Here is a 23,857-nt window from a genome sequence, read left to right on the forward strand (position 1 = left end):
AAATTAGCATATTCTTTATTATTTATATGTTTATGAAGCGGGACGTGTCAAGTTGATTTCGTAATTATTTTTATTAAAGTGTTAAAATAATATTTTAATAGTTTATATATACATTCACCACAGGTATTGAGTTATAATATGGATAGTGTCCCGGATGTTGGAAATATCGCGAGAATTCGGTGTGGACGTAATATCGAATTTATATAACGATACACAACATTCACGGTTCGGTACGTACCTCGGTTTTTAAGTCACGGTTCGGTTCAGTTTTGGTACAGTTTTCGAAAGTTATAATTCGCTTGTCGTTTTTTTTAAATTGAGGCAGTTAATTAATTTAGATTGATTAAATAAACTGAAGGATTTGTTTTGTCAGACATGGCCGACGTGTCTCCGTTGGGGATGGCGGTGGCAGCCGGGTCTCACGCCGACGTCGGAGCCGTGGTGCCGAAGGGCAGCAACAAACGAGCCGCCACGTGAGTGCGATCTCCGCTTGATATACTCTGTAACGAAGGAATTAGTCGCTGATCGTTTTTCCCACTTTTTCTTCCCTCCACCTTCAGCTCAGACTTTGATGACGATGACGAAGGAGGGAAGCTGTTCAGGTGAGCACACGTCTCGTTCACGTTTATACCAGTGTGTGTGTGTGTGTGTGTTTGTGAGTTCTGCGTCTCTGCATCTGTTGTTTGTTTTTTTTTTTTCCCTGTTAAGATGCGACGACGACTCGGGCAACTCGAACGACAAGGAGCGATTCGCCAGGTACTCGAGGTTGGCCAAGGGGGAGACGGAGGGAGAGAAATAGAGAGAATGATGTCTGGTTGTCTTGCTGTTCCTTTGGGATCGTTTACTTCCCCCTCCCTGTGGTGTCCAGGCAAACTCTCTCATTCAGGCCGACTGTCTAGCACTGTCTGTCTGTCTCTCTGTCTGTCTGCCTCTCTGTCTGTCTGTCATTTTGGCTCATTTTCCAGACCTGCCATTTAAACTCATTGTCTACTTGTCTGTCGTCTCAGCCTGTCTGTCTGCTTGTCTGTTTTTCTCTTGCCTCAGACTCATCTGTCTGTCATTTCTGCCCGTGTGTCTGCCCGTGTCTCTGCCCGTGTCTCTGCCCGTGTCTCTGCCCGTGTCTCTGCCCGTTTCTTGAGTAGCAATTCCACTTGAAAGTGCATGTTACATTTTTTGAAGCCTTTTTTTCCCTGTGCACTTTGTCTCTCTTCCCTCCTTCCCTCTGTCTGTCTGTCTGTCTATCAATCTATTCCTCTCTGTTTCTGCTTCTCAGGCTCTTTGGAGTGATCTTTCCCTCCTCACTTCTCATTTTCACACTCCTCTCTCAGCTCTTTTTAAGATCAGCGCATCCCCTCAATGAAAACTCCCTGCACTCGTCTTTCCTTTATTTACTTTGCTCTCACTTCTTTCTTTTTCGGTGTAATCTCTTGCTCTTTTTTTTTTTTTTTTTTTCCTTCCTTGTTTTTTTTTAATTTTTTTAATTTATTTTTTTATTTTTTTATCCTGTTGTTACATTCTTTCCTTTCTCATTTCGCATCTCCATCCTCGGCGACCCTCCGATCCGCACAGGGAGAACCACAGCGAGATCGAGCGGCGCAGACGCAACAAGATGACCGCCTACATCACGGAGCTGTCGGAGATGGTGCCCACGTGCAGCGCGTTGGCACGGAAACCAGACAAGCTTACCATCCTGCGCATGGCGGTGTCTCACATGAAGACCCTGAAAGGCAGCGGGAACACGAGCACGGACGGCACGTACAAGCCGTCCTTCCTTACCGACCAGGTCTTACACACGCACACACACCCACGTATATGTATATGCAGTACATTGAAGACAAATGTCCGCAAAACTTGTATCCGAGTTTTTATTTTCTCGCCCGCAGGAGTTGAAGCATCTGATTCTGGAGGCGGCGGACGGCTTCCTGTTCGTGGTGTTGTGCGAGAGCGGGCGCGTGGCGTACGTATCGGACTCGGTGACTCCGGTGCTGAACCAGAGCCAGTCCGATTGGCTCGGCTCGTCTCTGTACGACCAGCTTCACCCCGACGACAAGGAAAAGCTGAGAGAGCAGCTGTCCACCACTGAGAACAACAACAGCGGTGAGAGCTTTCTTCTGCTTGCTGTATACACCCCCCCCACACACACACACCCCCCTCTCACTTTCTTTCTGTCTCAGGCCGCATGCTGGACCTGAAGACGGGCACGGTGAAGAAGGAGGGAAGCCAGTCGACGGTGAGAATGAGCATGGGGGCGCGCCGCTCCTTTATCTGCAGGATGAGGTGAGGATCCGCATTTTTCTGCGCCGCTTTATTTATTTATTTATTTATTTGTTATGTACACGATGTGCAATTGAATTGATTTTTTTGTCTCAGGTGTGGAAACTGTCCCATGGAGCCCATGTCCATGAACAGACTTGGCGCTCTAAAGAGCAGAAACAGGTAACTGCATTTCTTTTTTCTTATTTTTTTTTGCTTTTTCATGTATATTCTGACACTCGGTTTTCCGTGTGTGTCAGGAGCGGGCTGGGTCCGGGGAAAGAGGGGGAGCCTCAGTTTGTGGTGGTGCATTGCACCGGATACATCCGATCCTGGCCTCCCGCAGGTAACGCATTGTTTTGTCTGCACAAACTTCCTCGTCCAGAATAGACCGATCCCCAGGGTCCTAGTGCTCATGGCTCCGCATTTTATTTATTAAAATTTTTTTTTTCTTGTTCAGGCGTTTCTCTGTCGGAAGACGAGTGTGAAAGTGGACAGGGCAACCGCTGCTGTCTAGTGGCCATCGGAAGGCTGCAGGTGTGTGTGTGTGTGTGTGTGTGTGTGTGTGTGTGTGTGTGTGTCGTTTGAGATTCCATGTAGGGGTGTGAGATATTGACAAAAAAAGGATTCATAAGTTCGATAATTCCACGAGATTTTGCTTAGATTATTGTTGTGGTATCTTAAGGACCAAGGACAGCTGCCATAAATTTGAACCAAATCATTCAAACGAATGATTCAATCAGGAACTAAAAAGCATGTTACTCAGAGACGCAAAACAGTGCTGTGGCTTTCTTTGGAATTATTTATTGTTTGCACAATCAAGGACAATGTGATGTCTAAACCGTAAGTCTTAAGTACACCCTTAATTTCACACCTCCTTCAAGTCTTGACGTGCGTCTCTCGTCTAGGTGACGTGTTGTCCCAACGACAGCAGCGCTGGCAGCATCAGCGTGCCGGTTGAGTTCATCTCGCGGCACAACTGTCAGGGAGCCTTCACCTTCGTGGACCATCGCTGCGTAGCGACGGTGGGCTACCAGCCTCAGGTAGGTCTCGAATGAGCGGCCATGTGATGAAAGTTTGTCGAACACGGCTAATTATCTTTTGGTGGTTAGGAACTTCTGGGAAAGAACTTCCTAGAGCTGGCTCATCCTGAAGACCAGGGCCTCCTGAGGGACAGCCTTCAGCAGGTGTGTGTACATGTGTTGAAGTTGAAGGTTTTATTCGTACCATGTGGCATCATTCTAATTGAATAATTTAAGATAGGGAAGCAATATCTTTTCATTTTTTGGTGGAAGTGTGTGAGATCTTTGACTTTTGATCCAGGTGGTAAAGCTCCGTGGTCAGGTCCTGTCCGTGATGTTTCGGTTCTGCACCAAGTCGGGTGAGTGGATCCTGATGCGCACGAGCTCCTTCACCTTCCAGAATCCGTACTCGGACGAGATTGAGTACATCATCTGCACCAACACTAACGTCAAGTGAGCAATTTACAACACTTTACAAATATAATGCCTGCAATGTGTTCCAGGAAGGCTTGCATTTTATTAGATGCCGGGCCCTGCAGCCCGAAGGGTTGTTGGTCCCAGGTCAGGTTTTGGACTTCGGAGCTCCTGGCTGGCTCACCAAAAAATAAGTAGGAAGGACGCACGGACCGATTGCGGAAAGACGGTTGCACAGATAAGTTCATAGATAGAGAACCATAGATCGGTGGCTAGATATTGGATGGACAGATAAAGATCAGACACTTTGATCGGATTGGTAGGATCTGCGTCACAGTACATGGTTTGGTGGGAATTTGTGTGTGTGCGTGTGAGTATGAAAAGAAAAAAAAAGATGCAAATCGGTGTAAATCCACACTCACCTTTGGGTCTCCCCTAATCCCTCCATCCCTTTTTGACAGTAAAGCTCCGAATCAGGATGCTCTCTCCCCTCTGTCCTCCCCCAGGGGGGCATTACCCCCCTCTATGGGGCAGAACAGCCCCAGCTGCCCCCCAGCTTCCAGCCCAGTGCAGATAAAACACTCCAGGTGAGACGGATAACCCCAACCCCCCCTCCTTCCAAAAAGGACTGCCCTCTACATCGGTCCTTCTTTTTGTACCTCTGTCCTCCCTTCCTCTGTCTCACAGACCAAACGCTCGCTCTCTTTTTCTCTCTGTCTCTCTCTGTGTTGCGTAGCTCTAATCAGCATGACTGCACCAGGTAGATGTGGGTGTCCATGGTTACCAGAGTTGGTATCCGGGGGTAACGGGATGCTGTTTGCCGGGTGACGGGTTTGTTGGCTGTCGGTGGAGGGCGAACGTCTCTGAAAGGTTGTGCCTCCTCTGACTGTATCTCCTCTGTATGTCTCTGTTCTGATTGCAGGCAGCTCCAGCAGCAGCAGCAGGCCGAGATGGAGGGAGGAGGAGGACGAGAGGAGATCTATGAGGCCGGACAGGTGGCTCTTCCTCAGGTAAAAGAGGATGGGATGGAAAGAATGAATGATTGGAAATGTGGTGGATGGATGGATGGATAAAAATATTGATGCCCTCTTGCTCTCTTTCCATCCCCCAGGTTCAAGTGCAGTCAGTAGGACCAGATCCTAGTAAGACCACACACACACACACACAAGCATGCACACACATGCACATCTTATTACTAATAATTTTTTCACCTAAAATATTTTTCAGATCATTCTAAGGTTTTAAACTCCAATGCACCCCCTAGTGGACAGCAGGTTTATCCCTCTTCTGCCCCATTCAACGCTAATTCGCGTGCCACTGAGGCGTTCAGGTACCACACACACACACACATTCAGAATAGGTTGGAAGTGTGTGATTAGATTAGGGATGACTGTGTGTGTGATTTCCAGGCAAGCTCCTTTGGCAACCCAGATGTTATCCCACATGTCGCGCCAGAGCGCCCCCTCTGGTCTCCCGGTGAACAACAGTAGCCCGGTTCAGAGCCAGAGCGCGAACCCTGTGCCTCCTGCTGCCTGGGCTCAATCACGTCCTCCATTCAATGCACAGGTCATTCTTCATCATCATCATCATCATCATCATCATCATCATCATCAGTGTCATAACACAAAAGTCTTTGTGTGTGTATGTATGTGTGACCAACAGGCGGCAAAGACGCAGTCACCCCAATTTCCCATGCAGAATTTTAGCTCCGCCCCATCCTCCTCGGCTTCCTCCTCTTTTGTACAAATGGGCGGCGCTTCATCCAACATGGCGGCCAACTCGGCGAATTACTCACAGATGAACCCTCGCGGACACCAAGCCACCAACGGATACGGTGAGCTCTCAGATCACGACCTTTGTGTGTCTTTCTCAAATTTGGCCACGCTGTCTCACGTTCTTTCTCACCCCCAGGTGACGTAAACCAGTCAGGGCCGCAGTTCTCCTCCAGACCAGCGGAGGCAACAGCGTGGCAGCAGTGGCCAAATCAACCCCACACACAAAACGCAGCGGAATCTCATCCTCATATCCAGAACAACCAACCAGAGATGTTTACAGTAAGTATCGCAAGTACAGAAAATACGTATGTAGGGTGAATTCTTAGCCTAGAAAGATATCACCATGGCAACGTTTAGCCCTGCCTCTTGTAATCCTTTCTTTCCCTCCCCTTGCAGGATGTTCTGTCCATGTTGGATTCGTCTGCAAACTTCAGCAACGAAGACTTCACCGAGATGCCCATGTTCCCTCCGTTCCCCGAGTGATCCTCCATCGTCCTCTTTTTTTTTTTCTTCTTCTTCTTTTGTTCTCTCCTTCTCTTCTTTTCCAGTTTGTCAAGAAACAGAACGAGGGGAGATTTTGCCGAGAGTGTTGTTTTTTTTGGGGGGGTAATATGGAGTAGACTTTTTCCTCTGCGGAGGAAGCGGCTGTGTTCTGATAACCACGCACAAGTGCACTGAGTGAGCACAATCAGTCCGACACACTGAGTTCGGTTTCGTCCCGCCACGCCCCCAGAACCACGCACACACACACACACACACACACACACACACAAATGCACTTGGAGAGGTTTTATCCCGAACACGAGGAATGTCCACGTCGTTCTGTTTTTATATAATCGGTAGCAATATTTGACGATATTATCAATGTAATAAATCGATTAAAAAGTATATATGTAGATGTATTTTTGTAAAAAGGGGGCGGCCCTTATCCTGCCTTTCTTACGGGACTCGCTTCAATTGCACTGCCTGAAACGCTACCTGTAGAGGGCGCCGCCTCCTGTGAGGTATTATCCTTCTGCGATATTTTAACACCCGAGTATTGCGATGTTGATGACGACGACGACGATGATGTACATTCGATCCTGAGAAGAATAATTTCTCCGAAAGCAATGCGAATGTATTCATCTCGTACGCATCATCGCGACGTCGATCCAAACGTGTCTCGATTTGTAAATAAAGGCGCACGATCCTGGAATTTTGTATGAATTTTTTTTTTTTTTAATTCTTTGGACTTCCATTCACTCGGAACAGGGAAACGAATTCGGCCCGCGGCGAATCCAGAGCCGCCAACGCCAATATTTATTTATTTAACGCTCCCGTTCCCGAATCTCCTCGGGTGAGTTTGCCTATTTTTTTTCTTTCTTTTTTTCTTTTTTTTTTTTTTTTTTTTTACGGAAGCCCGTTTCCCTCATGTTAAAAAAAATAAATAAATAAAATGAGCCTTTTTTTTCTCGCAAATTTCAGTTATGGTAATAAATAAAAGTCGTAAATTTGCGAGAAATAAAAGCGAAAGAAATTCGTAATTTTTTTTTTTTTTTTTTTTTCAATTTATGTGCCGGAAACGAGCTTCCACACACGTTAGCTACACGTGCCTTTTTAATACTTTTGATTTTCTTAGATTGAAGACATTGTGTCCACGGCAGGCTACATGATTTTTTTTTTTTATATTTAAGAAAAAAATGGAATTGCATTGGAATCGAGTTCTGGGGGCAATTTTAAACTGAATAAAAACCGATAATCGTGTACGGTATCGAATCACGAATTTCGGATTCTGTTCCTATTTTTAAATGTATATATAAAATAAAGTCCACACGTCCCGATTTTAACTGCAATGTGAAAAATTCTGAATATTAGATTTTTTTTTTTTAATAAATTATATTATTCTTTACCAGATATACTTGTGTACAGTCGAATCCGCGACACTCGAAATCGAATTGTTCCGATAAAGCCATGTGCATGTATTTTTTCGATCCAAAGAGTCCCATGTTTTACGATTTAGTTTTTGTTTTGTGTAGTGTTTTTTTTTTTTTTTTATTAACAAATGGGTCACATTGTACATGCCTCACTTATGGTCTGATTTGCATATGCAGATTAGCGGGTGGGGCGAGAGGCGACGGCGCCGGGTTCTTGTGTTTTTGTTCGTTTTTCAATCGTCACTGCAGTTTCTATGACGACAGACTTGTTAAAGGAAAAAAAAGAAGAAAGGAAAAATCTATGTATATGTAAATTTCTGAGAGATTTTTTTTTTTTTGCCTTTTTTGTATTAAATTTATTGCGAAAAAAAGTTTGCTGTTTGCGTGCTCAGTTCCCGTATTTCGGATGAATGAACTTTCAGAGACGAATGTTTCGAACTCGACGACCAAATCTAGGGGAACATCTTTCCAGAAGAGCAGAGAGCCTATGCCGGGGTGTTCACAAACTTTTGGAGACACCTGTAGCTAAGGAGGAATAAGAGAGGTGTCGAAAACGTTCCGACGTTTACGTGCAGGATCCACGTCCGTATGGGCGACGAAGATCGGCTTGAATCGCTAAATTTCACGGATCCTCCAGTGGCGAATCGGATCTTTCGAGACCCCCCATACCTTCAATGGTGTCCTCCTCGAATCGACCCAAATACATCTGGCTCACAATCTGGTTGGGGAAAAACACCTGATTGTTACCAAACGCCACTTTTTAAGTATTAATTAGGGACACGGTTGCTGTGTGTGTGTGTGTGTGTGTGTGTGTGTGTGTGAGAGAGCGAGAGCGAGACGAGACACTAAAACTTTCAGTGTAAGTAATAGAAGTAGCCAAAGGAGATCCAGATCTCGAAGGGTCGGTTCCCTTTTCGGCATCCAGAAGGATTTTATCTTTACCTAATGATCAATCAGGAATTTAGCAATTCGAATAGAGATCAATTATTTACAGAGAGACACCACGGAACGTGAGATGGTCTTCTCGAACAAATCGAGGACCGGAGACGCATCATGTAAGAGACTCCGTAGTGTCTCCACGGACCTTCGTGCGACAGAGGTATGTTGGGTTTTGAGACATGAAAAGATGTGAAAAAAGACCGGAGGGAAGAACTTGGAGGAACTCGGCCCGTAGGACCGACTGGCGTCCTACGTTTCTCCTCTTCTTCCTCTCCTCTGTCGTCTTGTTCGTCTTCATTTTCTCCTTTCCTTTCTTCTTCTTCGTCCTCTTCTTTTTTCTTTCGCTCTGTCTTCTTGTTCTTCTTTCCCTCCTTTTCCTTCTTTGTCCTTTGGTTGTTCAGTGTCTCCATCTTTTCCTTCTTGCTTTTCTTCTGCTTTGTCTTCTTCCTTTCCTTTCCCTTCTTTTGTCCTCCTCCTGCTTCTTTGTCTTCTACTTGTTCTTCTTTTTCCTCTTCTTTTGTTTTGTCTACTTGTTCATCTTCTTTCTCTCCTTCTTTGTCCTCTTGTTGTTAGGCATCTTCTTTTTCTTCTGCTTTCCCTTCTTCCTCTCCTCCCCCTTCTTTTTTGTTGTTCGTCGTCTTCTACTTCATCTTCTTTCCCTCCTTGTTTGTCCTCCTGCTTCTTTGTCGTCTTGTTGTTCGTCATCTTTGTCTCCTCCTTTTGCTTTGTCTTCACCTTGCCCCCTTTTTATTCTTCTCTGTACTGTTGGACGCTCGTTGAAGATTGAGGACGTTTTTTTTCGAGCTTGATTCTGGACAGTAAGTCCTGGAGACGAGCGAACGGATGCGGATTCTTGTCTTTCGAGTTTATTGAGCAGAATCTAGTGTTTGGTTGAAAGAAACGAGGTTTTGTAGACATCTGGTTTTTCTTTCCGTAGCTGACGAATGGAACAGACATGGACGTCCCTCTTGCCCAGTCTCGCCTGGACGTGGACGTGGATCTGGGCTTCGCTCTTTTCTTCTTCTCCGTGCTCTGCGTGTTCCTGCTCATCAGCATAGTGCGCTGCTCCCAAATCGTCCTCGACCCCTACAGTGCCGTCTCCATTTCCATCTACCAGGAGGAAGAGGAGGAATGAACGTCTCGGAGAATCCGAGAGCTTCGTCATGGAAGACGATTAGGAAACCTGAGATTGAGACGATACGGTTCTCCTCCTCCTTCATCGTCTTCTGCGTCGTCTTTTGTCGTCTTTCACTTCTAGTTGTTTGTCTTCTTTGTCTTCGTCCTCTTTTTCTTCTTCCTTCTGCTCTTCTCCTGCTCCTTCTCACCATCTTCAGGAGATTCCGGAACGTTCTGTTATGGGGGCACATGAAACATGGGGAGGAAAAAGAAAGTGTGGAGAGAAGGCTTGGAAGAGCTCATGATCCAAAGGACACCACATCCCCCATTTTACTTGCTCAAGACTAAGTTTAATGCAGAAAGACCCCCAAACAGGCAGCGAAGGACTGGAAAAGCATCGCAAAAGGAGGAAACTCGGCGTCCGCCGACGTCCATGGGTTCAAGAATTCAGTATTAAAAATTGTATTTACGGTAATGTGAGTTTGTCCGATTACTTTTGAGACCCTGGAATGGAGTAACTCTGTATTAAACTGGTTGCAATTCCTAAATGTTGTATAGGATCTTTTGTTTTTGTTCAACCCCTCGAATTAAACCCGAACGTCTTCTTTGACTAGCGCGCTAGTCAGAGCTCGCAAACCGCATCTGTAGCACGAGCTCGGATATAGTATGGATTTGAAACCTTTTTTTTTTTTCTTTTATTCCACAACAACTGAGAAGGGAATCGATCCGGGTTGCGTTTTCAAGACGGAATTTTCCAGAAAAGACGGACGTCGCGAGGAAACGACTGGAAAAATCGTTCAGGACTCGGGTATTTCAATGAAAGATGATTTCCGATAGGTAATGGTTGGAGCATAAACAAAAAACTAAACAAACAAACAAAAAAAAATGTATTACCCTGAATTCCTTTTTTTTTTTTTGTTTTTGAACTTCATTATCAGATTTGTTACTGTTGATTGATTAAAAAAATAAAAAAATAGAGTGGGGAAATTTTATGGGTTAAATATCACCCTCCAAAAAAATTCTAAAACAACAACAACAAAAAAAAGAAATTATAAATAAAAGTGCTATAAAAAGGAAAACGTGGGCTCGACTTTTATTTTGAAATTTGAATGTTGACGGACGCCGGGGTACTTAAACAAAAGTTTACAGTATATAAACAAAAAAACTAAACGAACAACAACATAAAAAAAAGATAATTACCCTGAATTATTTATTTTCCTTTGTTTTTGAACTTCATTATCAGATTTGTTACTGTTGGTTGATTAAATAAAATAAATAAATAAATAAATGGCCATGACTGGAATAAAGTGGGGAAATTGTATGGGTTAAATATCACCCTTCCAAAAAATTATAAATAAAAGTGCTATAAAAAGGAAAACGTGGGCTCGACTTTTATTTTGAAATTTGAATGTTGACGGACGCCGGGGTACTTAAACAAAAGTTTACAGTATATAAACAAAAAAACTAAACGAACAACAACATAAAAAAAAGATAATTACCCTGAATTATTTATTTTCCTTTGTTTTTGAACTTCATTATCAGATTTGTTACTGTTGGTTGATTAAATAAAATAAATAAATAAATAAATGGCCATGACTGGAATAAAGTGGGGAAATTGTATGGGTTAAATATCACCCTTCCAAAAAAAATTATAAAATATATATATTTTTTAAATAAATGATAAATCAAAGTCTAAAGTGCTATAAAGGGTAAAACGCGGGCTCGACTTTTATTTTGAATTTTGAATGTTGACGGTCGACGGGGTACTTCCGGGCACGCGCTTCATTCTGGCGCTGGTGTCAACCGGGTGAACGAAGAAGGACGTACGGTAAGAGAGAGAGGGTGAGAGTGTGTGTGTGTGTGTCTGTCTATTCCATTGTACACACAATTCATGTGTGTGTGTGTGTGTGTGTGTGTTACAGGAACATGTCAGTGTTGAGGAGTTTGGTGAACACTGGAGTTTCTCTATGGAGGAGCTCAATGCAGATCTGCACCAAACACATACACACAGGTCTGGACCTCTTTATCTTCTCCTTCAGAAACTTCTTCTCCTTTTCCTTCCTCCTCCTCATCTTCTTCTGTATTTTTCCACCTTCTTTCCTTTCGTTTACTCCATCGTTCTCTTCCTCCTTCTGTCTTTCTTGTTCTTCTTCTCCACTTTCTCCCCCGACTTCTTATTTCTCCTTAGTCTCCTTCCTTTCTTCATCTCCTCCTCTTGTTCGTCGTCTTCTTTTTCTGTCTCTGTTTGTGTCTGGGAGTCTTTATCTGTCTGTCTGGTTTCTTCTCTCTATCATTCTGTTTCTCAGACCGTCTGTGGATTTTATCCGTCTGTCTGTCTGTCTGCTGTCTGTCTAGTCGTCTGGGTATTTTTGTTTGTCTGTTAACATCACACAAAACTCACGGTGTGTTACGTACCTCAGTTACGTTTTGAAAGTCTTGAAGCCCGACATAAAACGCAAAAACAAATCGTATTTCCAGCGCCGTCTCCCCGGAGGGTCGCGCGTCCTTGCGTCGTCTCTCCTGATTTTTCTAAACCCTGTGTTTTTTTTCAGGCGCGTGTTTACGCCTGCGCATGCACGCCGTCCCGCCGCTGAAGCAGGTGGACCGGTGGACGGAGAAGAGGAGCGCGTACGGCGTCTACGACAACATCGGCGTCCTCGGTAAACCTCGTGACCCTCGTAACCACGGCGACAAATCGAAAGCGTTGAGGTCTCGTTAACCCAGGCTCATTCGTGTTTTGATTTTCAGGCGATTTCAAAGCCCACCCTAAAGAGCTGATCCGGGGGCCCGTGTGGCTGCGCGGTTTCCGCGGCAACGAGTACCAGCGGCTGACGCGCAAGAAGCGGATGGTGGGGGCGCGCATGATGACGGAGGACAAGCTGGCGCTGGAGAAGAGACTGCGCTTCCTTTACCGCCGCTTCAACCGCTACGGCAAACACCGATAGCGTGTGTGTGTTTGTTTGTGTGTGTGTTTGTGCGTGATTTATAGGATGTACAACAAAATCGACACGATGTTACAAACGATATTCGGATCAGTTTATTAAAAAAAAAAAAAACAATAATTGAAATAATAAAACAACAATAATAAATAAGTTTGCATTTTTTTTTTCTTTTAAAAAAAAGAATAAAAGGGCTTCTGGCCACGCCCCTTTCGAAACCCGAGGCGTCTCCCGGCGTCCCCGTTGACGTGCGCTCAGTGCGAGAGCGAGTTCGGGCTCGGGAACGCCGCGAAGGCCGTCTCGCCGATGGCGCACAGCTCTGGCTCTGCCTACCGAGCAAAAGACGAGAAATCAGGCTTGCGTTCGTGTGGAGAGGCGTTTCCCTCTCGCCTGGGACTCACCTGGCTCTCTTTGACCCGGTGCCGCCTTTTCTTCGCCCCGCACGCCGATTGGTTAACGACGGAAGGGGACGATCCGTCGTCCTCGTCTCCTCCGTGGGCGGCGTCCAAAGCGGCTTCGGGCTCGTCCTGCTTAAATACCGACGTGGTCAACTTCGTTCTCAGGACCCGGAGCGCTACTATTGTTAATTGCGTCTCACCTCGAGCGATACGGCGAGCTCGGCGTTCCTGTAATCGTCCCCGTAGGCATCCAGGGTCTTCATGAGGAACCTGAAACACACCAACGTTATTTCACACAATCCCACATTCCATAAGTGCATGATCTGTAGCGCGTCCGTGCCTTCTCTCCTTCTTCAGTCTGCGCGTGAGCCTCTGGACGCGGTGAAGGCGCGCCAGCGTCCTCTCGTTCACCTGGAATGAAGGGACAACAAAAAGATCACACGTCGTTCAAACACGTCGGTCAGAAAAAGAAAAAAAAACAACGGCCTCACGTACTCGTTCCAGCTCCTTCACCCTCCCGCTCAGGGCTTGATACTTCGTCTTGTCCACGTCCCTCGTGTCCTTGTGGACGTCCTCAGGAGGTCCGCCGCTCTCCAGGATCTCGGTGGCTCCCGAGGACAACTCGACGCCCGCGGCTTCCAGTTCGGCTTCCAGGATGTGACCGCCGAACAAAGGAGGCAAAGCCAGGCCGGAGAAATCCTCCATCATCTGCAGGAGACACGGAGCTCACACGTGACACGTGTTTAATGTGACTCAGAGTCGTCTCAAAGAGCGATTCGTTCATTTCGAAACGAGTCTTTAATGTGACTCTGAAGAACGAGTCGACTCGAAGAGCCGTTTGCGCATGAGCAAAGCAGCGCCAAATCTTTGCAGGTTTTATGGACCGAAAACGGAATTGAGTCGTTTGTTTCTCGACTCTTCTAGTCTGAGTCGTTCGTGTTTTTGTCACACGAATCATATAAACGGTACACAACGCAAAATATTCGTTTTTTTTTTTTTTATCCGAATCTTGTTATTGTTATAAGAATTATGGCAGTCACGTGACCGATGATGATGATGATGATATGACATCCAGCTGCATTGTCATATTTTCATTATTGCCACTGCTTATTACATTTTTAATCAATACATTTTACGTTATTTCTGATCAAAGATTCGTTCATTTTGTGATTCGTGATTCAAAGAACCGAGACACTAAAATGATCCGATTCTCAAACCACTTTTGTGCATCATAAACCCACGTGGAAAATCCATTTCATATCAATAAACTGTCATAAGCAGCTTTTAAAAAACAATCGCTCTGAATGTGAGCACGTTTTATTGACACGTTCACAAAACAAGGACCCAAGAAACACAATACTCACTCTGAGATCCCTGATCTTACACGCTCCGCGGTTTAACACCGAAAAAAAACAATTTATACACACAATTTTATCATCATGAACAGCTTTTCTCCAGCAGCACAGACGGCTCGCGGCGCGTTTAAATGACGTCACAGATTTACAGCCATGCAGACCCGGAAACGTCATTCAAATTCTCAGTTTAATACTAAATATTTATGATATATATTTACATATACATGTGTGTAAATATGTGTATATATATAAATATGTATATATTATATTAGAAAGAAATTACAATCATTGTTTTTATTTTTTTTTTACGGAAAATCAACGAAAACATTAGGTCGCGTTTTAATTGCGTCATAAACGTGCGCCCCAAACGGATCTCAGATTCTGTTTAAATGTGGGACAATATCTTTTTTATTTAGATAATATACACGTGAGTATAAATATATATAATGATATAAAAAAAATAAATACAATGATTATTAAATAAACAATTGTTACTTCTTTTTTATTGAAAACAATACAAAACAAAAATACCACAAAAATTCACAGATAAATAAAATATTCATCTTAAAATCTATGAAGTATTTTGTAAGACTTTTTTTTTTTTTTTTGTATTTTGTAAGACTTTTCAAAATGCAAGCTTTTCAACGCGTCACTACCCTTCGTCCAATCAGGAGCCACGGCGACCCACGGGAACTACATTTCCCATGAGGCGCTGAGGGCAGAACTACACGATCCAACATGGCGGCCAGTAAGTATTTCCTAGCGGGTTGTCGGCTTTAATTCGGGATTGTTGGTGGTAGCAGAGGTTATAATTCTGTTTTAGGTTAAAAAATAAATTGAAATCAAATGTCGGACGCGTCAAAACCGTGCAGTTAATCGCAGTGGGGGCGCAATGAGGGGGTTTTGGAGTCGGAAGTGACCTTGGAAGGCGGTGTGTACTTTCACTAATGCCGAGTTACAGTGTGTTTCTATGTGCTGTTTATATATTAAAAAGTATACACACATAAAAGTGAAGTAAATAATTATCATCATGGTACCTGTTATTAGGTCGATATTATCAGGCATCAAGTGAACATTTAATCCGTGTGGTTAATACTAAAGCAAGAAACCCAAAATCAACGAGTCTCCTTTCACTGGAGCCACAGCTGCTCCACACCAGGGCTGAAATCTGATTGGATAGAAAACGCTCTAATTAGCATACACTTGTGGAAGTCGGATGTGTCCATACAGATGAATTACACTGCATTCTCTGCCCCGTGTTTGTCTATTTGTTCTTTCTTTTGTCGTTTTAGTCGGAAAGTTCCTGAGAAACGCCTGGAACAAGGAGCCCGTGGTGACGGCAGCCTGTGGCCTCGGCATTGCGGGTCAGTTTCCCAACAAACGCAGCTCTTTTCATTATATTTGTCCTTTTTTTTCATTCCGGTTTTATTTCGAACGAGTCTTTAACGCGACTCGGAATAACGAATCAACTCGGAGGGATTTGTGTAATTTGAATGAGTCTTTAAGTGACTACAAAAAATAAGTTGACTCGAAGTGATTCGTTCATGTCGAACGAGTCTTTACTGTGACTCAGAATAACGAATCGACTCGGAGCGATTTGTTTAATTAGAACGAGTCTTTACTGTGATTTGGAATAACGAATCGACTCAGAGCGATTCGTTTAATTAGAACGAGTCTTTACTGTGACTCGGAAGAACAAGTCGACTCAAAGCGATTCGTTCACTCTAAACGAGTCTTTACTGTGACTCGGAAGAACAAGTCGACTCGAAACAAGTCGACTCGAAACAAGTCGACTCGAAACAAGTCGACTCGAAACAAGTCGACTCGAAACAAGTCGACTCGAAACAAGTCGACTCGAAACAAGTCGACTCGAAACAAGTCGACTCGAAACAATTCGTTCACTCTAAACGAGTCTTTACTGTGACTCGGAAGAACAAGTCGACACAAAACGATTCGTTCACTCTAAACAAGTCTTTACTGTGATTCGGAATAACGAATCGACTCAAATGGATTTGTTTAATTTAAACGACTCTTTACAGTGACTTAAAAGAATAAGTCGACTCGAAGCGATTCGTTCATTCCGAACGAGTCTTTATTGTGATTTGGACTAACGAATCGATTCAAGAAGATTTGTTTCATATGAACGAGTCTTTACAGTGAATCGGTAGATCTCAGAAAATCTTGCGAATCCTCAAGACACAAAAACGAGACGGGGTTTTAGAAATTCACACGGTGCCCACAATCTCGCTGAACAAAAAGTTGGAACAGAAAAACAGAAACCCAAAAGAATCATTTACACCCAGATTCCCGAAGGAAAAAGAAAAAGATCTCTGAATGTGTGTGATGTGTTTTGCAGCTCTGATCCTGCCCCTGGTGAGCCCCTACACCAAGTACACGGTCCTGCTCAACAAAGCTACGCCGTATAACTACCCAGGTGAGTGACGCCCCGTTACAGCACCACCTGCTGGCCAGTTTCCTCCACACACACTACCGCTCTCTGCATCGCCGTTCAACTATTCTTCTGTTTTTCTTTCAGTTCCTGTGCGAGATGACGGAAAAATGCCCGACATCCCCTCTCACCCGTGTGACCCTCAGGGCAGAAATCTGGACTGGCTGAAAAACATGTAAAAAAAAAAAAAAACCAGTTTGCAGCCCAGAACCTGTACAGATCTCTCTCTTTCCTTCAAATAAATGTGCTTTATTTAACCCTCATTTCCTTTTATTTTGGTGTAAAACAACACAAACACCTCAATCCAGACACTGTTCCTTTTCCCTCTCCAAAGCTACCGGAAGTGATCTATTGTATAAATAAGGATAGTTTTCAGGTCACGTGACGAGACCCCCGCGCCGCGGCGCTTTAAAAAGCCGTGCCCGTTTTTTGGAGCTTCCTGATTGGTCCCAATTCGCTCGCGCATCTCTCCGAAAGCGATCTGATTGGACAGTAAGGGTTTCCACGTGACGGGCGTTATGCATGCTTTTCCTGGTGCTACTTGAGGGAATTCGAAAGTTTGCAGATCCAAAGGGCTTTTTGTTGTTGTTGTTGTTGTTGTTGTTTACGTAAATAAATAAGTTAAATAAAATAAAATGTCCACAGGAATCAAACGCGGTTTATTTCACACTCTGGTCGCGTCGGTGTTTTTCGGGCTCGTTTCGGGAACCGGACAGTTCCAGACTTTGGATCATCTGCGGCCGAAATCCAGCGACGCGACGCAGGCGAGAGCCGTGCGCGAGCTCCTGTGGAGGCTGCTCAGCGAAACATCGCGAGATTTCGTGGTGTCCGTGAACGGCTCGGTGTCCGCCGGCGGCGCGGACGTGAGCGAGCTGCGCACGGGGAGGAACAGCACGGTGGAGGTCGCGGCCAGTAGCGGCGTGGCGGCCGCCGCCGGCGTCTATTACTACCTGAAGTACTACTGCAACTGCCACGTGTCGTGGTCCGGGGATCAGCTGCGCGTGCCCCGGCCTCTACCCCGAATCGCGGGCGTTCTGCGAGTCGGCACGCCGCACAGGTGGGCGGTGACGTCATAAATGTGTCATCTGTACCTGGGAAGAAACGCGCTGCTCTGTGTCCGTTTATAACCGTGGGTCGGGATCACTGAAGGTGCCACTGGATCCATTTCATACAGCAGATCCCTCTTATACATACATACACACAGCAGATCCCTCTCATACATACATACACACACACAGCAGATCCCTCTCATACATACATACATACATTCACACAGCAGATCCCTCTCATACATACATACACACACACAGCAGATCCCTCTCATACATACATACATACACACACACAGCAGATCCGTCTCATACATACATACATACACACACAGAAGATCCCTCTCATACATACATACATACACAGCAGATCTCTCTCATACATACATACATACATACACACACACACAGCAGATCCGTCTCATACATACATACATACATACACACACAGTAGATCCTCTCATACATACGTATATACATACACACAGCAGATCTCTCATACATACATACATACACACACACACACACACACACAGCAGATCCCTCTCATACATGCATACATACACAAACAGCAGATCTCTCTCATACATAAATACACACAGCAGATCTCTCTATACATACATACATACATACACACACAGCAGATCACTCTCATACATACATACACACAGCAGATCTCTCTCATACATACATACATACATACACACACACAGCAGATTCCTCTTATACATACATACATACATACACACACACAGCAGATCCCTCTCATACATACGTACATACATACACACAGCAGATCTCTCATACATACATACATACACACACACACACACAGTAGATCCTCTCATACATGCATACATACATACACACAGCAGATCCCTCTCATACATACATACACACAGCAGATCTCTCTCATACATGCATACATACATATATACATACACACACAGCAGATCCCTCTCATACATACATACATACATACATACATACACACAAACAGCAGATCTCTCTCATACATACATACACACAGTAGATCTCTCTCATACATACATACATACACACACACAGCAAATCACTCTCATACATACACACAGCAGATCTCTCTCATACATACATACATACATACACACACACACACAGCAGATTCCTCTTATACATACATACATACATACATACACACACAGCAGATCCCTCTCATACATACATACATACATACACACAGCAGATCCCTCTCATACATACATACATACATACACACAGCAGATCTCTCTCATACATACATACACACACACACACACACACACACACACACACACACACACACACACACACAGCAGATCTCTCTATACATACATACATATATACATACATACACACAGCAGATCCCTCTCATACATACACACAGATCTCTCTCATACATGCATACATACATACATATATACATACACACACACAGCAGATCCCTCTCATATATACATACACACAGCAGATCTCTCTCATACATACATACATACATACATACACACACAGCAGATCCCTCTCATATATACATACACAGCAGATCTCTCTCATACATACATACATACACACACACAGCAGATCCCTCTCATACATACATACATACATACACACAGCAGATCCCTCTCATACATACATACACACAGCAGATCCCTCTCATACATACATACATACATACATACAGAAGTTCCTCTACATACATACATACAGACATACATACATACACACACACAGCAGATCCCTCTCATACATACATACACAGCAGATCCCTCTCATACATACATACATACATACATACATACAGAGGTTCCCTCTACATACATACATACATGCATACATACATAAAGTAGATCGCCCTCATACATAGACACACACACACACACATACAGCAGATCTCTCATACATACACACAGCAGATCCCTCTCATACATACATACATACATACAGTAGATCTCTCATACATACACACACATATATTAGATCCCTCTCATACATACATACATACATACATACATACATACAGAAGAGCTCTCTCATACATACATACATACATACACACAGCAGATCCCTCTCATACATACATACATACATACATACATACATACAGAAGTTCCCTCTACATACATACATACATACAGACATACATACATACATACACACACACAGCAGATCCCTCTCATACATACATACACACAGCAGATCCCTCTCATACATACATACATACATACATACATACAGAGGTTCCCTCTACATACATACATACATGCATACATACATAAAGTAGATCGCCCTCATACATAGACACACACACACACACACATACAGCAGATCTCTCTCGTACATACATACACACAGCAGATCCCTCTCATACATACATAAATACATACATACATACATTCATGCAGTAGATCACTCTCATACATACATACACACACATATATTAGATCCCTCTCATACATACATACATACATACATACATACAGAAGAGCTCTCTCATACATTCATATATACATACACACAGCAGATCCCTCTCATACATACATACATACATACATACATACATACATACAGAAGAGCTCTCTCATACATACATACAGAAGAGCTCTCTCATACATACATACATACATACATACATACAGTAGATCTCTCTCATACATACATACATACATACATACATACATACAGTAGATCTCTCTCATACATACATACATACATACATACATACAGTAGATCTCTCTCATACATACATACATAAAGAGCTCACATACATACATACATACAGTAGATCTCTCTCATACATACATACATACATATATAAAGAAGAGCTCTCTCATACATACATACATACATACATACATACATTCATACACAGCAGATCTCTCTCATATACATACATACATACATACATACATACATACAGAAGATCCCTCTCATACATAAATGCATACAGTAGCTCCATCTCATACATACATACATACATACATAAGATCTAATATATATAGTGGATACCTGACATACAGTTTTACAGCTTTTTTGTAATGACAAAACACTGTATACTCCTAGATTCAGTTTAACAGTCACATGACCAAAGGCAATTAAAACCTGTTGTTGCATCCCTGAGGCTGCACATCCTCGTAAGTTATTAGTGAAGTGATTACCTTTCATTCTCATATCCAGATTCAGGTACTACCAGAACGTGTGTACTCAGAGCTACTCGAGTGTGTGGTGGGACTGGTCACGATGGCAGCGAGAGATTGACTGGATGGCACTGAATGGCATCAACCTGCCCCTGGCCTTCACCGGGCAGGAGGCGCTGTGGCAGCAGGTAATGTGATGATCATTATTTGGTGTGTGCGGTGATTATCACTTTTGAGTGCCTTTGAGTCCTGTGGATATTTCGACGATACCAGCGACCCGGTTTCATCTATTTCCCGCTGTAGGTATACACGTCTATGGGTCTAAACCAGACGGAGCTCGATGAGTTCTTTACAGGCCCAGCGTTTCTTGCGTGGAACCGCATGGGGAATCTGTTCAAGTTTGGAGGACCTCTGCCCCGGTCCTGGCACGACAAACAGCTCTCTCTGCAGGTGTGTGTGAGAACCTAACGTACAGAACTTATGTCTTATGTGAAGAAATGTACAAAGTTAAGCTGAAGACTTGCTTTTTCCTGCAGGTCAAAATCTTAGCACAGATGAGGTCTTTGGGAATGATTCCCGTTCTGCCAGCGTTCTCAGGGATCGTGCCTCCTGGAGTCATACGGTAACAAACAAGTGATGTATAAAATATATATATATTAAGAAGCAGCGCCTCGGGGAGTATTTTGACGTTGAAATTTCTACGGTGAAATGCACAGCCCGTCACTATATACACACATCCTGTTTCTTCAACAGCTTGTTTCCTGAAGCCAACGTGACCAAGCTGGGGCCATGGAGCCATTTTAACTGTACGTACTCCTGTGCGTATGTCCTGGACCCTCGTGACCCACTGTTTACGCGCATCGGATCTCTGTTCCTGTCCCATGTGGTCGAAGAGTTCGGGACGGACCACATCTACAACACGGACACCTTTAATGAGATGACTCCTGCCTCCTCAGACCCCGCCTACCTGGCATCCATCAGTCAAGCGGTGTTCGCCACTATGACCTCAGGTAACCTCGGGTGTGGAATTCTCGCGATACAACAAACCCCACACAGATCTTGAATAAATGTCGTATTTCCCGGCAGTCCGCTCATTTTAACTTGCTTTTTATTGCAGTGGACGAGCAGGCCATTTGGCTGATGCAGGGCTGGTTGTTCATAAGCAACCCAGAGTTCTGGAAACCTCTGCAGATCCAGGCGCTCCTCCGCGGAGTCCCCCAGGGACGCATGATCGTCCTGGACCTCTTTGCCGAGTCCATGCCCGTTTTTAAATACACAGAGTCGTTCTACGGTCAGCCCTTCATCTGGTGCATGCTGCACAACTTCGGAGGCAACAGTGGCCTGTTCGGCGCCATAGAGAGCATTAACTCCGGGCCGTTCGAAGCTCGGAAGTTTCCTGGAACCACTCTGGTGGGTTTGGGCATGGCGCCTGAGGGCATAGAGCAAAACCCGGTTGTTTATGAGCTAATGGCCGAGCTGGCGTGGCGCGAAGACGCGATTAATCTGACCCATTGGGCGACGCTGTATGCCAGGCGCCGCTATGGCACGGATAACGAGAGCCTGGCACTTGCTTGGCGCCTGCTATTTGGAAGTGTGTACAACTGTACTGTTCCTGGGTACAAGAACCACAACCGGAGTCCTCTGGTCCACCGACCGTCTCTGAAGATGCAGACCGAAGTTTGGTATGATCCAAAAGATGTCTATGAGGCATGGAAGCTGCTGTTAGATGCAGCCCCTTCGCTGATTTCTGTTGGTACGTTCCGTTACGACCTGGCGGATGTGACTCGTCAGGCTGTTCAGCTCCTCACGACAGAGTTCTACAAGGACATACGAGATGCATACCAGGTAAATGAAAATGGATATCTATTGAAAGTATGACAATGTTTATAAATTAAAAGTTACAGAGTTAAGAAGGAAAAATTATGTATTGCAAAAACATTTAGGCCCGAAAGCTTCAGGACCTGCTGACAGCTGGAGGTGTGCTCGTCTACGACCTCTTACCCGAGCTGGACCGCCTCCTCTCGAGTGATGCGCACTTCCTGTTAGGGGCGTGGCTCGAGCGAGCGCGGTCGATGGGCGCGGACGAACGCGAGGCGGAGATGTACGAGCTGAACGCCCGCAATCAGATCACCTTGTGGGGACCGGACGGCAACATCCTAGACTATGCTAGCAAAGAGTGGGCGGGGCTAACGGACGATTACTACGCGCAGCGCTGGAGACTCTTTGTAAGCACCCTCGTGGACTGCGTGGCCCAGGGCCAACCTTTCAAGCAGGACGTTTTCAACGAGGCCTCGTTCCAAAACGAGAAAGACTTCGTATACAACGGGAAGAGGTACCCCTCCAAACCAAGTGGGGACACACGCGAGATCGCTGGACGGATATTCCTTAAATACTACCCTTATGTTCTAAAGAGGTTACAACCATAAAAAAACTTAGGAAATTACTCCTAGGATGTGGTTAATTTTTCCAGTTTCAAGATTTTTACTGTTTCCCAATCTGGGTTTTCAAATTTCCTTGAAAACTATTTGAAAACTCCATTCGCACAACGTTATTATTATGGTTAGCCAATCAGATTAGGGTGGGTCGGTATGTATCGTAGGATTAAATGTACCCAAGGACAGTGGACTTCTGAATCCTGTTACATTTCCAGAAATGCTACTGGCAAAAGAACGCTAATTACAGTGCAGCCTTTATGATCCTGATGCTTAACCAGAAAAGGGTACAGAATAAAGCTGTATTTCATGAGCGGAGCTTTGAAAACAGTTAGTTGGTGGAGATTTCCATAATATCACATTTACGTCATGCGTCTCACAACATCGAAGAAGACGTGACAAACGTCTTGTTGACATTTAAGACTTATTTGTGATTTGTTAAACTGACACAGTTGTGAAATGTTATAATTGAGTCCTTTTTTAAAATACCTAAAAGACTACTTTTGTACCACCTCAAATAAAATCTATTCCTTTTCCTTATTGTTTTTTTTTTTCTCCTCTTGTGTATAGTATAAAAACTAAAAGAAAAAAAATAAATAAAGGAATATATTGATTTAAAATGTTTCGAAGATATGCAGGAGCTTATAT

At 44.2% G+C, this 23,857-nt stretch overlaps 5 protein-coding genes across 9 annotated transcripts in view; 4 read left to right on the forward strand and 1 right to left on the reverse strand.

Annotated features, from left to right (window-relative positions):
• arnt (aryl hydrocarbon receptor nuclear translocator) overlaps positions 1-6,659 on the forward strand; it is a 7,521-nt gene extending 862 nt beyond the window's left edge. The window contains exons 1-21 of one of the 4 annotated variants that reach the window (XM_046846598.1): positions 139-230; positions 374-473; positions 561-602; positions 709-756; positions 1,570-1,783; positions 1,884-2,097; positions 2,175-2,277; positions 2,371-2,436; positions 2,514-2,599; positions 2,714-2,790; positions 3,162-3,296; positions 3,366-3,440; positions 3,577-3,728; positions 4,151-4,276; positions 4,612-4,699; positions 4,801-4,831; positions 4,917-5,019; positions 5,099-5,255; positions 5,352-5,523; positions 5,601-5,743; positions 5,861-6,659. In XM_046846598.1, coding sequence (XP_046702554.1) covers positions 155-230; positions 374-473; positions 561-602; positions 709-756; positions 1,570-1,783; positions 1,884-2,097; positions 2,175-2,277; positions 2,371-2,436; positions 2,514-2,599; positions 2,714-2,790; positions 3,162-3,296; positions 3,366-3,440; positions 3,577-3,728; positions 4,151-4,276; positions 4,612-4,699; positions 4,801-4,831; positions 4,917-5,019; positions 5,099-5,255; positions 5,352-5,523; positions 5,601-5,743; positions 5,861-5,947 — 2,295 coding nt within the window. In that variant the 5' untranslated portion in view covers positions 139-154 and the 3' untranslated portion in view covers positions 5,948-6,659. Of the gene's footprint in view, positions 1-138; positions 231-373; positions 474-560; positions 603-708; positions 757-1,569; positions 1,784-1,883; positions 2,098-2,174; positions 2,278-2,370; positions 2,437-2,513; positions 2,600-2,713; positions 2,791-3,161; positions 3,297-3,365; positions 3,441-3,576; positions 3,729-4,150; positions 4,277-4,611; positions 4,700-4,800; positions 4,832-4,916; positions 5,020-5,098; positions 5,256-5,351; positions 5,524-5,600; positions 5,744-5,860 lie in introns of those variants that run through there. The other 3 variants (XM_046846599.1, XM_046846600.1, XM_046846601.1) reach the window with 3 other exon arrangements.
• Positions 6,660-11,166: 4,507 nt separating this feature from the next.
• Positions 11,167-12,524, forward strand: mrpl51 (mitochondrial ribosomal protein L51). Its single transcript, XM_046846655.1, has 4 exons — positions 11,167-11,260; positions 11,355-11,443; positions 11,985-12,092; positions 12,181-12,524. Exons 2-4 carry the CDS (start codon positions 11,359-11,361, stop codon positions 12,375-12,377), a joined length of 390 nt encoding a protein of 129 aa, XP_046702611.1. The 5' UTR covers positions 11,167-11,260; positions 11,355-11,358; the 3' UTR covers positions 12,378-12,524.
• Positions 12,525-12,558: 34 nt separating this feature from the next.
• Positions 12,559-15,394, reverse strand: tfpt (TCF3 (E2A) fusion partner). 2 transcript variants are annotated; one of them, XM_046846643.1, is made up of 6 exons: positions 15,162-15,394; positions 13,265-13,477; positions 13,110-13,180; positions 12,970-13,039; positions 12,773-12,898; positions 12,559-12,700 (listed from the first exon to the last, which is right to left on the reverse strand). In XM_046846643.1, the coding sequence occupies exons 2-6, from the start codon at positions 13,475-13,477 to the stop codon at positions 12,626-12,628; spliced, it is 555 nt and encodes a 184-aa protein (XP_046702599.1). In that variant the 5' UTR covers positions 15,162-15,394; the 3' UTR covers positions 12,559-12,625. The 2 variants fall into 2 exon arrangements, with proteins under 2 accessions (XP_046702599.1, XP_046702598.1); XM_046846642.1 differs by lacking the exon at positions 15,162-15,394 and adding an exon at positions 14,134-14,279.
• ndufa3 (NADH:ubiquinone oxidoreductase subunit A3) lies at positions 14,755-16,830 on the forward strand. Its single transcript, XM_046846657.1, has 4 exons — positions 14,755-14,872; positions 15,417-15,488; positions 16,481-16,558; positions 16,661-16,830. The coding sequence occupies exons 1-4, from the start codon at positions 14,863-14,865 to the stop codon at positions 16,750-16,752; spliced, it is 252 nt and encodes an 83-aa protein (XP_046702613.1). The 5' UTR covers positions 14,755-14,862; the 3' UTR covers positions 16,753-16,830.
• Positions 16,831-16,971: 141 nt separating this feature from the next.
• On the forward strand, positions 16,972-23,745 carry naglu (N-acetylglucosaminidase, alpha). The gene is made up of 7 exons (XM_046846602.1): positions 16,972-17,630; positions 20,818-20,965; positions 21,081-21,227; positions 21,314-21,399; positions 21,531-21,787; positions 21,895-22,622; positions 22,721-23,745. Exons 1-7 carry the CDS (start codon positions 17,209-17,211, stop codon positions 23,201-23,203), a joined length of 2,271 nt encoding a protein of 756 aa, XP_046702558.1. The 5' UTR covers positions 16,972-17,208; the 3' UTR covers positions 23,204-23,745.
• The last annotated feature ends 112 nt before the right edge of the window (positions 23,746-23,857 follow it).

The sequence above is a fragment of the Silurus meridionalis genome, chromosome 4 (genome assembly GCF_014805685.1).
Source record: "Silurus meridionalis isolate SWU-2019-XX chromosome 4, ASM1480568v1, whole genome shotgun sequence".
NCBI classification, from domain to species: domain Eukaryota; kingdom Metazoa; phylum Chordata; class Actinopteri; order Siluriformes; family Siluridae; genus Silurus; species Silurus meridionalis.

What these genes read in the sequence shown, in the direction of transcription:
- mrpl51 (XM_046846655.1), top strand. Translation starts at nt 11,359, where the DNA reads ATGTCAGTGTTGAGGAGTTTGGTGAACACTGGAGTTTCTCTATGGAGG. An exon ending in CACCAAACACATACACACAG is followed by an intron (nt 11,444 to 11,984) that starts GTCTGGACCTCT and finishes GTTTTTTTTCAG; the next exon opens with GCGCGTGTTTACGCCTGCGC. An exon ending in CGACAACATCGGCGTCCTCG is followed by an intron (nt 12,093 to 12,180) that starts GTAAACCTCGTG and finishes TTTGATTTTCAG; the next exon opens with GCGATTTCAAAGCCCACCCT.
- tfpt (XM_046846643.1), bottom strand. Translation starts at nt 13,477, where the DNA reads ATGATGGAGGATTTCTCCGGCCTGGCTTTGCCTCCTTTGTTCGGCGGT. An exon ending in AGACTGAAGAAGGAGAGAAG is followed by an intron (nt 13,040 to 13,109) that starts GCACGGACGCGC and finishes GGTGTGTTTCAG; the next exon opens with GTTCCTCATGAAGACCCTGG. An exon ending in AGCTCGCCGTATCGCTCGAG is followed by an intron (nt 12,899 to 12,969) that starts GTGAGACGCAAT and finishes GTATTTAAGCAG; the next exon opens with GACGAGCCCGAAGCCGCTTT.
- ndufa3 (XM_046846657.1), top strand. An exon ending in CTGTGGCCTCGGCATTGCGG is followed by an intron (nt 15,489 to 16,480) that starts GTCAGTTTCCCA and finishes TGTGTTTTGCAG; the next exon opens with CTCTGATCCTGCCCCTGGTG. An exon ending in TACGCCGTATAACTACCCAG is followed by an intron (nt 16,559 to 16,660) that starts GTGAGTGACGCC and finishes TTTTTCTTTCAG; the next exon opens with TTCCTGTGCGAGATGACGGA.
- naglu (XM_046846602.1), top strand. Translation starts at nt 17,209, where the DNA reads ATGTCCACAGGAATCAAACGCGGTTTATTTCACACTCTGGTCGCGTCG. An exon ending in ACAAACAGCTCTCTCTGCAG is followed by an intron (nt 21,228 to 21,313) that starts GTGTGTGTGAGA and finishes TTTTTCCTGCAG; the next exon opens with GTCAAAATCTTAGCACAGAT. An exon ending in GTTCGCCACTATGACCTCAG is followed by an intron (nt 21,788 to 21,894) that starts GTAACCTCGGGT and finishes TTTTTATTGCAG; the next exon opens with TGGACGAGCAGGCCATTTGG.